This window comes from Ochotona princeps, chromosome 11 (assembly GCF_030435755.1).
Source record: "Ochotona princeps isolate mOchPri1 chromosome 11, mOchPri1.hap1, whole genome shotgun sequence".
Classification (NCBI taxonomy): domain Eukaryota; kingdom Metazoa; phylum Chordata; class Mammalia; order Lagomorpha; family Ochotonidae; genus Ochotona; species Ochotona princeps.
In genome coordinates this window covers 25,647,124-25,662,017 of record NC_080842.1, presented here as the reverse complement: position 1 = coordinate 25,662,017, position 14,894 = coordinate 25,647,124, and the positions used below count along the sequence as shown (strand labels likewise).

The window sequence follows — 14,894 nt, the reverse complement described above, 5'->3', positions numbered from 1 at the left end:
GCACATTGATTCCGGGGACTTAGGGGGAGATGTGTGGTATCTTATCTATACATTTAGTCACGATAACTAATTTGTACACATGTAATGGGAAATTGGTGTGACTTATAAATTAAACTTCGATAATCCTACTAAAGTTAAAAATTAGGTCTGGGCTTCAGAGATTCAGCTGTGATGGTCATTGCGCAGAGCAGGAAGCTGTTGTGTGGTCAGGATGAGCAGGAAGATGCAGGTGTTGGCATGTGAGCATGAGACTGTAGAGGTGGGCTCTGTGTCTGCTGGGGTTCCTGACTGATGAAGTTTATCGCTCCTTTAATGAACAGGGGTCTTGGGGTCTGTAAGTTGTGCACATGGGTAAGGTGCTTCGGTTCAGGGATTCCACTGAATAAATGAGAATTACTTCTGCATTCAACTGAGTTCCTACATATTTCCTCCAGGAGCCATAGCACTCACCGTCTGTTTCTATGGTAAGCATCTTGATGCTGCTGTGGAAGCGTTTGCTGCCATGATATGATAGTTTCTCACTGGCTGTGGTTTGGATATGGTTTACATGTGTACTCCAGAGGTCCACATATGTGCTGGCATTGAGGAGTGGCCTAGAACCAAGTAATCAGATTACAGGGTCATCACCCTTGGGAGAGATTAACTCTGGTCTTCTAGAGTAAGCAAGTACTTGGGAGCACAGGTTGTTAGAATGTGAGGCTGCCCCTCGCACAGGGCTCCTTCTGCATGCAGCTGGTTCCCTTTCCACCTCTCCTTCATGTTGTACAGCCAGGGAACCTGTGCCTGCTGGTAGCACCATGCTGTTAGCACCCTCTCACTACCAGAACCATCAGCCAAATAAACCTTTCTGCTTTATAAACACCCAGCCTCAGAAACTGTTGTAGTGACTGAAAATAGACCGAGACACCACCCAGAGAGCTGTTACTGGTTATTGTGGAAAGAGCTACTAGAGAAATAGAGTTATGAAAGAGGCAATAAGCCACCATTCGATGGTCTGACAAAAGATTGGGGTATTACTTTGTTGGTGGTTTTACTATTAGTTCCTAGTGGCAGAAGTGGAAAGACTGTAACTGCAGTGGGATTGTTTCTCTGTAGGCTATGTTATCTCCTCTTGTGGCATAGAAGGGGGCGCACACCCTGGGAAGGTGTTGTGGCACAGCTGCTTAAGCCCCTGCTTAGGATGCCTGCATCCCATGCTGTAGTGCCTGGGATTCGAGATCTACTTCCTTTTCTGATTCAGTGTGCTGCTAGCAGGCACCCTGGGAAGCAGCAGGCGGTGACTCCCATACCTCTGTTCTTGTCATCCATGTGGGAGACGCATGCGAGGTTTCTGACTCCTGTCTCTGGCCTTTCCCAGTCCTGGTTATTTTGACCATTTGGGAGGTGATCCAGTTGGTGGAAGAAGCCTGTGTTTGCCTTTTGCTCTGCCTTATAAATAACTAAAAAGAAATAAAACCAAAAAACCCTGTGAACCTTAAATTTAAGAAGTAGACACATTCCAAAGCCTTGCTTAGTACATTAGTCATCTACTACATGATCTCCCTGTGCAAGTCTTAGCCCATATTTTACCTACTTGTCCTTCTGGCATGTTGCACACACCATAGTTTAAGAAATTTTGCCAAGAATAATTCAGCACCCCCCAGGCTGACATCACTCTAAGTCTTGGAGACCAAGTTGTATGGTGGTGAACTCTCTGTTACCTTATGATTGCTTGCTGATAACACCCTCCCTACTTTTTGTTATTAAGTTTCTGCTTTCAGATATGCAGCAACTGAATTCTTTGACTAGAGGCCTTCTCTCCTCATGGCCGAGTAAGCAAACAGTCTCCGCACTTACCAGAGCATGCATAAACGCACATACCCACACATGCGCGCGCACACACACACACACACACACACACCCCCATACTGATTGCCTCTCTCCTTCATACAGTTGTAGCAGTTAACCATTGTGGTGGTGCAGTGGAGGAGCTCTCTGCTGCAGATAAGTAGCTCTGCTGTTGCAGTAGGTGTCACTGCATAAGGGCCCCTGAGTCACGTGGAGAGGTTGTGAAAGCAAAATGTGGGGCCTGCCCACCGGTGTCTGAGCCAATGGTTCTGGGGAAGATACCAGATAATCAGCATTTCTAATAGGTGGTCAGGTGGTGCTGAGGCTGCTGGCTTGAGCTGTAATCTGCTGAGCACACTGGTGTAGGTCCACTTCCTACATTAATGGGAATCTCAGCCAGTTCTGCCATTGCCAGTTGGAGTTCTCCACTGGCCTAGGGACCATACTTCCCAGCAGGGGTGTAGTGAAACAGAGATATCACGTTTGATAATGTTTAGTCTTAAGTAACCTTCCCACCCCAACAGTTTACTTTTCTCTAAACCCCTATGATTAGATCAAGGGGAAAGTCTGCTGCTGGCCAGTCTTTAACACTGTTCTAATGCCTATTAACTGCCCTGTTAACAGGGAGCTGAAACAGCAAAGCGACCAGAGCCTTGGCCAGTGATTCATGAATCTGTTACATTTTTATAGTAGGATTTTGTTTACATTGTGGTGACTTAACAATGGTGTGTGTTGTGCAAGGACTACAACTTCCAGTGCTTGAGTTGAGGAATGGACCCAGAAGCCAAAAAGAATTGTTGTACGTCTTTTCTTTTAGTACATTTCACATTTCAGCCAGTTTTCTTTTTCCTATATACTTGGCTTCTATGACATTTTTATGGAAGAAGGTGATAGGATTAGCATGTTGCACCCTACTGGCTACCTAGTTTTCCTTTATACTGTTTCATCTTTTACTCATTATAAGCAAAGTTAATAAATAGCTAGTATTTTTAGAACAGTCATGTACATAATGGCAAAGCATTAATATCCAGAATATATTAAAAACTGCCGCAGATCAATAAGGACTAACAACAATTAAAAAGACTAATTCTCAATAGAAAAAAATTCATAGAGTCTTCAAAAAGCTCATGGAAACAGCTCACTCTGCAAAAGCTTACCCTGAGTGTCAAAAAAATATTTACACCAACCGAAATAAACTTATTTTAAATTCTGTTTTCCATGAATATTTTTAAAATTCCCTCATAAGCATATAAAGATGTTGTTACCTATATTGTGAATTACTAGGTTGTATCACTCCTACATGCTCTCTAGAGGTGGTGAACTGTGGGTTAAATGTGCATTTGCTTTTATTATGAATGAGAGTGCGGACTGGTAAATTCCAACTGGTGAAGACCATCTGTCAGAATAAAAACTTTTAATGCTAATATGGTGTTAATGCTTCTCTAATGTATATTGATATTTCATAATTAAAAAGTATGCCTAGGGGCTGGCATTTTGACTCAACTGACTAATCCTCCACTTGCAAGCACCATCATTCCATATGGGCACCAGTATTCCATATAGGCACTGGTTGTGTCCCAGCTGCTCCACTTTCAATTCAGCTCCCTCCTTGGCCTCCGAAAGCAGTGGAGGATCGTCCAAAGCATTGGGAACCTGCACCCGCATGGGAGACCCGGAAAAAGCTCCTGGCTCCTGGATTCGGATTGGCTCAGCCATTGTGACCATTTAGGGAGTTACTCAGTGAATGGAAGAGCTTTCTGTCTCTTGTCTTGGTAAGCCTGCCTTTCCAATAAAAATAAGTAAATCTTTTTTTAAAAAATGCTTATTCTTCAACTCTTAGGAATGTATCCTAAAAAAATACTTGTAAATATTTGCAATCACTCATTGAATCATTGGGTTCTCTCAGTTTGTATAAAATGAATGGATTTCATATTTTCACAATACAGATTTAGAAACATAGCGGCTCCTCCTTCCCCTCCCCCTCGTTGATTTCCCTTGAAGAAAATGTAGCTATGGGGCCCGGCGGCGTGGCCTAGCGGCTAAAGTCCTTGCCTTGAAAACCCGGGGATCCCATATGGGTGCCGGTTCTAATCCCAGCAGCTCCACTTCCCATCCAGCTCCCTGCTTGTGGCCTGGGAAAGCAGTCGAGGATGGCCCAAAGCTTTGGGACCCTGTACCCACGTGGGAGACCCGGAAGAGGTTCCTGGTTCCCGGCATTGGATCGGCGCGTACTGGCCCGTTGAGGCTCACTTGGGGAGTGAAACATCGGATGGAAGATCTTCCTCTCTGTCTCTCCTCCTCTCTGTATATCCGGCTTTCCAATAATAATAAAATCTTTTAAAAAAATGTAGCTATGCTGTTATATTAAATAATGGGCTATAATCTCCTCATTGTATGTAATGATAAAAACCTAAGAAAAGCCTACATGTACCCACTGAAATACTTTTGTAATATTATTTGCAAGACAATTACGTAGAGCTCTGTTTCATACTCTGTTTCACTCACCACATGGCCCAATGGCCATGACTAGGTCAGGCTGAATCGAGGATCCAGCAATTTTTTTCAGGTCTTCCATGTGGCTGACAGGGGTCCAGCAAAACTTGAGCTGCCCTCTGCTGCTTTCCCAGGCACCGTTGCAGGGAGCTGGATAGTAAGTGGAACAGCTAGGCTTTGAACTGATGCCTAAATGGGATGGCTGTGCTGCAAGTTGTGGTTTAACCCACTGTCCACAGTGTAGGCTCCTCACTAAAAACATTTCTCATCTGTACTAATTAAAAGGACAAAAGGGACCTGACGCGGTAGCCTAGCAGCTAAAAAGTCCTCACCTTACATGTGCTGGGATCCCATATGGGCACTGGGTCTAATCCTTACTGCTCCACTTGCCATCCAACTCCCTGCTTGTGGCCATGGGAAAGCATTGGAGAATGGCCCAAAGCCTTGGGACCCTGCACCTGTGTGGGAGACCCGGAAGAAACTCCTGGCTCCTGGCTTCAGATTGGCTCAGCTCCAGCCTTTGCAGCCATTTGGAGAGTGAACCAGTGGATAGAAGATCTTTCTCTCTGTATCTCCTTTTCTCTGTATATCTGCCTTTTGAATAAAAATAAAATAAATCTTTAAAGGAAAAGGCAGAAAATACCCACAGTGTGAGCTTGCTTGTATTTTTTTGAACATACATTTAGGGATGGACTAAAATATATTACTAAAACAATATAATACAAAAGTGAAAGAGGGACTTTAATAATACTTTATCTTATTCTTTTTAATGTTCTTCATAATGAGAATGTATAACCTGTGTAAAATGTGGCTTTTGTGGAGGCAGGACTCAGGTCTATATTATAGATATGATTTGTTTAGTTAGATACCAACCTTATGAAAATGTTCATCATTCCTATTAAGTATATATGTTTGTGTGCGTATTTGTTTATTATTAGAAGTAGTAACCTGGGATAAAACACATCATATTGTTAAGTGGGGTCACCTTAAGGAGTGAGCTGTTAGAGACTCTGAGCTTCTTAAGTTTGGGACGCAGCAACGCAGGTGCAGTGTAGTCACGTGGTCGCCTTTAGAAGAGGCTGATTTGTGAAGAGGTCTGTCCCCCCATCCTAGCGGTGTGCTCCATGTCAGTTCTCTGTTGTTTTTAGGGGAGCATATTCTTATTCTGCAGGGTGGATATCAGGTACTTCAGGACTCTCTGTGATGGAAACTACTGGGTTTTGTGCTGGTGAGCAGCAGGTTGCAAGAGGAGGCAGCCTTGGTGGATATTTGTTGATTTGCTTGGATAATAATGTTTGAAGTCCTTCCCACCTCACAGACATTCCTGCCTTCTTTTCCTGGGATAGTGACTTCAATTCTCAAGCTATTTTTCAAATACAAATAGTCCAACAAGCAAACATTTCTTGGCATTTAAGAGAGAGAAAGAAGCTCAGGTTTAAGTGTTCGCATGATTGTTTTCTTCTGTGGAGGGAAACAACCTGTTCTTTTTTAAACCAAATTTATTGAGACATCTGAGATAGCTTGTTACATGTCTGTAACTAAGACAGAGTCCATTTTCTACACTTGATCTTAGCCAAAAGGCTGAGAAGTGATTAAGAGTTTATTTTCTATTTAGCTATTTATTATGATGTATAACATGGTAAAAACCAGTGAGCTAAATATTTTGATACATTTGTAAAAAAGATTTATTTTTATTTCAAAGTTAGATATGTATAGAGGAGGAGAGATGGAGAGGAAGATTTTCTGTCCGATGATTCACTCCCCAAGTGACCACAATGGCCGTTGTGGCGCCCATCAGAAGCCAGGAGCCAGGAGCTCTTCCGGGTCTCCCACGCGGGTGCAGGGTCCCGAGACTTTGGGCCGTCCTTGACTGCTTTCCCAGGCCACAAGTAGGGAGCTGGATGGGAAGTGGAGCTGCCAGGATTAGAACCGGCGTCCACATGGGATCCCTGGTGCTTTCGAGGTGAGGACTTTAGGTGCTAGGCCACGCCTCCGGACCCTGATACAATTTTGAAAGGCTTTCTCCTATGATGTGCCATTGGTGGGCAATATATTATCAAGTATCACCTTCATGTCAGCCCCCATATTCTTTTTTGAAACAAATGTTGTCAGCATTAGTTGTTAAAAATGCCTTACAGTCCCTCCACGATTTAGCTGTTTTTCTTTTTGTCTTTCTTTCTGGTTGTTACCAATTGTAAGCCACAACTGTTAGGTCCTAGAAATATGAAGACAGGGCAGTGCGGAGAGAGAGGCTGTAGTGCAGCTAAGATCCTCTAGGTGGCAGTGTGCTGCGAGTGGCGGTGAACTGGTGCCTTGGAGTCACGCAACACTGCAGGAATAGCATTCCCATGTTGAATCATCATGTTCATGCTTTTAAATACTGCAAAATAGTTTATTAAAAAGATCGTATCGAGTTACAGTAGCAATAAATCAAAGTGACTGATCCTCCACAACTCACCAGAACCAAGTTTCACTAAGACAAAACAAACAAAAACAAAAACTTGATACCTTGTAGGTTTTAACTTTGAGCCTCATTATTGTTTTATTTGGCACTTGTTTTTATTGCTAGCGATATTGAGCATTTTCTCATGTTTTTATTGTTTTATTTCCTCCTGTGAAAATTTAGGAGTTTGGGCTTTATTATATACTTGTTACTTAAGAAAAAATTGCTGAGGTGAGATTTACATGTTACAAATGAACTATTCTAAAATGAACAACTTAGTGGCATTTACTATACTTCCAGTGTTGTGCTGCCATCACCCGCGTTTAGTTTGAGGACGCTCCCATCACTGCAGAGTACAGTGAAGTCATTTGTCTCGGTTTGCCCCTCCTCCTAATTCCTGGCAACCACGAAGCTGCAGTGGTGTTAGGGACTATATTTCATAGGCTGGAACTCTACAGCAATCGACCTAGCATAATGCTTTGAGGGTCCATCCATACTGTACTGTGAACAAGTATTTCACTCCTTTTTGTGGCTGAATAATGTTCCATGTTGCATAATTGTATCACAGTTGGCTTACCCATCCTCCCACTCACAGAATTTTGGGCTGGTTCTTCGTTTTTGGCCACTGTGAATAATACTGTTATAAACATGCATGCACATGTATTTATTCCCGTTCTTGTAGGACCAGACCTACAAGTGGTATTCCTGGGCCATATGGTAGTTCTGTTTACCTTTTCAGGGAGCTGCTAGGCCATTTTCCAGACAGGCTGTACCATTTTATTTTGACAGGACAGGGTTCCTGCTTCTACACAGCCTTCTCCATGCTTGCTGCAACCTCTGTCCTCTCCTCCCTCCTCCTCCCTCTCCTTACGTCCTCTCAGAATGAAGGAGTAAATGGTTAGGAAGTGAATGTTGAAGGGGGGCCAGAAAATCTGAGGAAAGGTCCTTTTGGGGAGGGGAACCGGGGGACTGAGTTACTTATAGGTCGAGGGAGAAAAAAATAGCTCTACATGTGATAGTAGCGTTTCTCCTTTATCGGGGTAGCAGCATAATTGGGTGCTCAGTTGTGTTGAGTACCTAAGAATTTTATTTTGCTTATGTTTTTCAATTTGAGTAAGAATTTAGTGCTAATACTTTATATTTATGCATATATATTTGGTGTCTTCACAAATATACAGTATAGAGAAAAAGGTAATTATCTAAAAATAGAAAATAAAGTGTTAACTTGATTTTTGATATGTACTGCAAATAGTTATGTTAAATTTTTTGCAGGAATGGGAATGTCCAAACTTCACTGAATTCAGTTACATATATACTTATAGATAGATGTAATTCCAGGCTGAGAAGAATGACAGTGAATTAAATGCTTATTATCCATTCATTTATTATTATTCACTTATCAAATTGTGAACAAAGCTGAATTTTTTCAAATGTAAACAAGTTACTGTAACAATATTAATACATGTTCCTTTAATATTCATGGTTCCTATAATATTCATGCTTAGGCATGTTGATTTGGTAGTGGTAAAACTTAAAACTTGTTTAGTGTCTCTCCTTTGTCATTTAAACTTCAGCATTTTATGTGCCCCTGTTCTTCATCCTCAGGCAGAAGCACACACAGGGTAACGGCAGCTGCGCTCTCTCTGGCCAGCCTTACTGACGTGGTCCGAGGGATCAGGCTTGTAGACTGTGCATGTTGACAAAGGCGCATCTAGGTCATGGGGGTTGTTTTAATATGATATTGAAAAAAAGATCCATTTTTCTCTGGAAAAATGGACATTTTTAAAAATTAGGCTGAGTTTAGATTTTGTTGTATTTGGGCACATGCCCTTGCATGTTTGAGATTGATTTCATTCATCTGACATACATTTTTCAGCTGTTATACACTATTTGGCTTTCATTTAAACTGTTCAGTCTCCTCCCCTCCCCCCGCCGTCCCCAACTTCCTGCTAACTTTTGGAAAACAGGTTAGGGAGCTGGGGGTTTTTCAAGTAAATAGCTCAGGGTGGCAGAGCAGGGATCTGAACTCTGATCTCTGATGCTAGATTTCATACTCTTAACCATGAAACCCATGGTTCCCAAACTTTGATGTGCAGCAGGATTCTCTGGAGAGCAGATATTGGTGGACTCCAGAGTCTCCAGTTTCATAGGTCTGCAGTAGAGTCCAAGAGTTTATTTCTCATCAGTTCCCGGATGTTATTGTGGTCATGGGGGTTAGACTTGGAGAGCCTGCTTTTCTTGCTGTGCTGGCTGACACATGGGAGACTCCAGAAGTCACCGGCATTGTTGACTGCATACCATGTGCTAGACATTCTTCCAGGTTAATTCCATGGTACCCTCACGTGAATCTTAGAAAGTAACTGCAGGGAAAAAATGTGGGGGTGTGATTGCCACTTACAGAGAGGGATGCTGAAGTAGAGAGGGGCTCCCGTCAGTGGTCTCCCAGGGAGTCCGTAGCAGAGCCAGCTGCCTTGGTTTCTCCTAAAGCCCCTCTCTCTGGGGAGGCTTCATGCTGGGGGAAGGCTGAGAAAGGAAACCCACCCTTTCCTTCAGTGTCTCGCAGGCTTGGCAGGCTGTTGCAGATAGCCCTGGGAAAAAAGGCTCTCCCTCCTCTCCAGTCGTTCTCCCAGCATTCCGAGGGCTGATGACACACTTTGTGGGAACGTCCTTGGCGTGTGTTAGCTTGGATGTCAGGGGTTCCAGGAGGCTTCCTGTGTAAGAGCCCTGCCGCTGTGCTGTGCTGAATTAGAAGGCTCCCTAAGCCATGGTGTCACCTCATCCATGGGAAAAAACCTCAAAAGTAATAACAAAGGCAGCAGGAGGAAAAACATCAACCCACAACCTGTACTCTAGGAAACTCTGTGTTTCCACTCTTCATTTAAAAGAGGAAATAGTCTCAGAGAATGTGTGAGACGGTTTGAAAAGGTGAGATCTTAGTTTTCCACACTACTCTGCGTGTGTGATTCGTAATTGGATGTGTAATATGCTTCTACAGACAGAAGTGGGAAGCCTTTGCCTCAAGAGCCCCACACGGTTGAGAGTTAGTTAATTCTCTCAAAGTGCATCCAGCTCGCCAGTGAATGCGACCTCAGAGGTGCTGGCGTGGATTCTGGGATGCCAGCCTTTGAATCAACGGACAGGTTCTCCTGGTCAGTGAGAGAGCTGTGTTGCTGCAGAGCCAGTGTCCAGGTCCAGCTGGGCGTTTTCCCTGGTGAATGTGACTTCATTTATTTGCTGTATAGATTTGTCTCTCAGTCTAAGGCTATGAACTTGCAAAAATGGTGTTATGTGTTATGACTTACCCTACTTTTAGGAATATAAATCTCTATTGTGCCTTCATCTGTTTATTTAGTTTTTTTTTTTTTTTAAGATTTCAAATGCAGTGCTTGTGGTTAGGGTGCTGAATTTTTACCTATGTGGTTTGATGGAAAGAAAATCACTGGTGTGTTTGTTCTGGTTTGTTGTAGGTTAACGAAGCCCTTGTCCTTTGCTGATTGTGTTGGGGATGAGCTGCCGTGGGGATGGGAAGCAGGGTTTGACCCTCAGATTGGTGTCTACTACATCGATCACATCAACAGTAAGTTTTCCTTTTCGACGAAAGCTAACATAGTAGAAAAGCAGTCCTTGGAAACCTTGGGTCATACCCAAGACTGAACATTGCAGAGTGGATTTCCTTATTTTTAAACCCCATTTGCTTAGTGACTCATATGTTACAGAAATGCCCATTTAGGTGTTTGAGGCCTGTCTGCTGAAGTGCGCTGAGGAAGGAGGATGATTTGCCCGTCTGCCTGTCTGTGCCCCTCCTCTTGTGTGCCGACTAGGGAGTGAGCTTTGGCCCCCACAGCAGGTCTGAGGGCTCATGGAGATGAAGAGCTTCTGAGCAACTCTGCTGCCAGGGCTTCCACCTCCCCTTGCCAGGGATGGAGCTGGGCATTGCCCCTGCATGGTGTAAAACCATGGCTGCTTGGGGTTGGCGTGTAATGGGAGAGGGGTGGGCACCCATCCGCAACCCTAGAAGACAGCAGTGCTGTGGAAAAGGCCCAAGCCTCTTCTTTCTGAGTCTTGCTTTCTTTGTGGTTGGGAGGAGGAAACTCATTTGAACAGCTTTTAAATGTGTCATGACCCTGACATGGTAAAGCTTGGGCAGAGGAGTGCTATAGCCATGAACAACTCGACACACAGGCCTGCAAGTTCGGGGTGTGTGTGTGTTGACATATTTAGCTCCCTATATACTCCCTTAAAATTTATTCAGATGGTAGCAAATAATCACTATTATTTGTGTTACTTATTTACAAATGATTTTAATGTATTTTAGAGAATATATTATGGATTTGTAACCTATTTCTTAGAACCATTTTCTCTCTTTTTTTTTTTTTTTGCCTGACTTTTTTTCTCATGATGGATTTCCATAGGGGCAGGGATTTTCCCCTTCCACCCTCCCTATTTTCCCTTTCCCCCTCCCCGTACACTGTTTTCCCCTTTATTATTACAATAGTATAGTCCTACAACAGTCACAAATCCATCATTCTGCTGTTTAAGTGTACCCTGACATTGTAGGTATAGACGATGGTAGAAAGTCCAGCACCCTGTTATCAAGATATATTTAACAGTTTCATTGGGAGTTCATCTTTCATTTCGGAGTGAGATGCATTCTGAAATATATCTTCACTTCACAATATGATAGTCTCCATTATACAGTTCCTGTAGATGAATATATGTACATGCATGTTTTCCTATATAGAGAGAGCTTATATTTTGCATGAAGGTTGCCTTACATTAGAGAGAACATATGGTATTTGTCCTTTTGGGACTGGCTTATAAGCATACTGGTCCCTAGAACTCTACTTATATAAGAAGTCTTAATTCGGGGCTGGTGGCACAGAGCATTAATCTGCTCTTTGTGAGTTGGGCCTCCCATGGTAGAGCTCTGCTTCCATCCTGGCTGCTCTACTTCTGATCCAGTTTCCTGCTAGTGTACCCGGAGGACAGTAGATGGTGGTCTAAGCACTTGTCCAGCTGCCATCTGTGTGGGAGATCCTTATGAAATTTCTGACCCAGGCCTGGCTGTTGTCTCTATTCAGGGAGTGAACCAGAAAATAGGAGGATAGGAGAAGGATTTCTCCTTCTTCCCAGCCACTTTGTTTCTCCTTTTACCTTCCAAATAAATCAGTAAATAAACGAATCTTTAAAGACTTGGATTTAGAATTCTTAAATTTCTTTACAGGGTAAATATCTCTATGGTAAAAGTGTGTTATTTGATATTCATTTTTTAGTAGTGGATTGCAGCTGTCCTTGTGCAGGTATATGATATTCTTTTGGAGAGCTTAAAGCAGTCTATATCAAACATAGTGATTTCTGGGCCTGGTGCAGTGATCTGGCAGCTAAGGTCTTCCCTTGAATACACTGGGATCCCATATGGGCTCTGGTTCTAATCCCAGTGGTCCCGCTTCCCATCCAGCTCCCTACTTGTGGCCTGGGAGAGCAGTTGAGGACGGCCCAAGACCTTGGGATTCTGCACCTATGTCAGAGACCTGGAAGCAGCTCCTGGCTCCTGGCTTCAAATTGGCTCAGCTGCAGCCATTGCAGTCACTTGGGGAGTAAGTCATTGGATGGAGGATCTTCCTCTATGTCTCTCCTCCTCTCTATATATCTGGCTTTGCAATAAAAAGTAAATCTTTAAAAAAGCAATGATTTCTTGGAGGTAGGTGTGATAGAGGAATAGAAAGCTACAAGCACTTGAGATTTTAAGTCAGTTTTTCAATAACTAGACAGTTGACAGTCTGGTAGGGGAACATGTGTTGTATACAATTTGAAAGACAGCTTTCATGCACACTTGTTTTAGCATAAATCCAAAGAACAATTCTTAGAATTGGTACATTAACCTCTGTTATGGCATTATAAGACATGTGACTTTTAGTGTTTTTTAAAAAGATTTACTTATTTTTATTGGAAGGTCAGATTTACAGAGACAAAGAGAGTCAAGGAGAAAAATCTTCTATCCACTGGTTTACTCCCCAAATAGTTGAAGCAGCCAGACCTGAGCCGATCCAAAGCCAAGAGCCAGGAGCTTCTTCCGGGTCTCCCAGACAGGTGCAGGGTCCCAAGGCTTTGGGCCGTCCCTCCACTGCTTTCCCAGGCCACAAGCAGGGGGCTGGATGGGAAGCGGAGCAGCCGGGACACGAACTGGCGCCCACATAGAATGCTAGCATTTGCAGGTGAAAGATTAGCCAGTTGAGCCATGGCCCTAGCTCCCAAATGGGACTTTTTGTACAAGCGTTTTTTTCTCCCTGAAAATTTCTTTTTTTTTTTAAACTGACAATTGTCAGGTTTTCTTTCTTTTTTTTTTTTAAAGATTTATTTATTTTATTACAAAGTCAGATATACAGAGAGGAGAGACAGAGAGGAAGATATTCCGTCCGATGATTCACTCCCCATGTGAGCCGCAACGGCCGGTGCGCGCCAATCCGAAGCCGGGAACCAGGAACCTCTTCCGGATCTCCCATGCGGGTCCAGGGTCCCAAAGCTTTGGACGGTCCTCGACTGCTTTCCCAGGCCACAAGCAGGGAGCTGGATGGGAAGTGGAGCTGCCGGGATTAGAACCGGTGTCCATATGGGATCCTGGCGGGTTCAAGGTGAGGACTTTAGCCGCTAGGCCATGCCGCTGGGCTCGTCTCCCTGAAAATTTCTAAAAATTCTGAAGAAAATTAATGATTTTGTGTTTTAAGTGATTTTACATTGTATTTCCTAACAGACTTTCTTCCATGATGCGTAATAGATACCAGGTGTTACTGCTTATCAGTGACTGACTACCAGTTATAATCTGTAGGGTAGAAGAGTTTAATTTCGATAAAATTCAGTTCATTTTATATTGTTATAATCCATTCTTATGTTATTGCATGTAAGTAATTCAGTGGGGTATTTGAAATGTATCACTGTTTAGAACTCATGTCCATGCTTATTTTAGGTGGATAGAATTTTCGCTTGTTTTCTTTAAAGCAGTGTTTTGGAAACCAGCCAGCTATTTTGGTTCATTAGGAAGAAGCTCTCATGGCACCCAAATGGGAAGAAGCGCTTTCCCGGCTCCCTTCGCACCTTCCGCACACTCCCCACACACTCCCTGATCTCTCAGCCTTCTGCAGAGCCTTCTCCTTGTTCTCAGTGAAGAGGTATCCCCAGCTCTACTCCCTGTTAGTAACTTTGGTGTCCCAGCCTTCCCTTCTGTTTGCAATCTTTACATTAGTTCCTGGTTTTAGAGATCTCTCCTGGCATTTCTGTTCTTAATTTTTAAGCCATAAAAACTAATTGTGGTTAAAACAGGACTGTACAAGGAAAACTGAGCAGATGTCAGTGAACTCCCTCCTCCACTCTTCTGCAGCCCTACCGGCTGTGGTCCTTTCTTCCCTTCACAGCTGGACCCAGGAAAGCCAGGATCCACGTCAGCTTCCTTTCCCCCATTAATCTCCATTTTTTGACCAATGCTGCTCTTGCCGGGGAACCCAACTGCCCATGCTCAGTTGCCTCTCAACCACACTGTATCTTGTTTTCCTTGATGTGTCACTCTGGGCCCATCTCTCCTGCTCTTGGCTGTCTTGGACTGCACCGTTCAGCATTTTTCCTGCATGCGGCACTGCTGCCCCTGACTGTCAGAACTGCCCTTAGGTCCTCTGCTGTCTGCCCTGTAGCACTTCTTAGTGGTGACTTCAGTGCTGTCCTCAGGATGGTGGCTGCTGTGTTTGTCTCTTGTGTCTTTTCCAGACACCCATATGCATTCGTGTGAATCCTTACTGTATGTAAGGTGCTTCCAAGTCTGCCCCACTGGCCTTTCCATTTACATTTCTTGCCTTGCCCTGGTGTATAGGGGCCGCTGGGCAATGGCCTACACTTCCTTTGCTGTCTGCTTTTCTCTGCATCTGTTGGTCCTGTCCCCAGTGCTGTCTGCCCAGTCCGTAAGAGCCTCTGTGTGGACCACCTACCACCTCCTCTGGAGTGGCTCAGTTCAGGAACCACTGCCTCTCAGAGACTTTCTCGGATGCCCTCGTCTCCAGCTCACTGATCCCTAGCCCATGCCTCCTCCCAGTATTCCTGCATGTCAGGTTTGTAAGGGTTTTTAGTGTCCTCTGATATTTAACAT

At 43.7% G+C, this 14,894-nt stretch overlaps 1 protein-coding gene across 2 annotated transcripts in view; it reads left to right on the top strand.

Moving 5' to 3' along the window:
• WWC2 (WW and C2 domain containing 2) overlaps window positions 1-14,894 on the top strand; it is a 202,167-nt gene that overhangs the window by 78,906 nt on the left and 108,367 nt on the right. For both annotated transcript variants that reach the window (XM_058669952.1, XM_058669953.1), the window contains exon 2: window positions 10,231-10,340. In XM_058669952.1, the coding sequence (XP_058525935.1) occupies window positions 10,231-10,340 (110 nt within the window). The remainder of the gene's footprint in view (window positions 1-10,230; window positions 10,341-14,894) is intronic.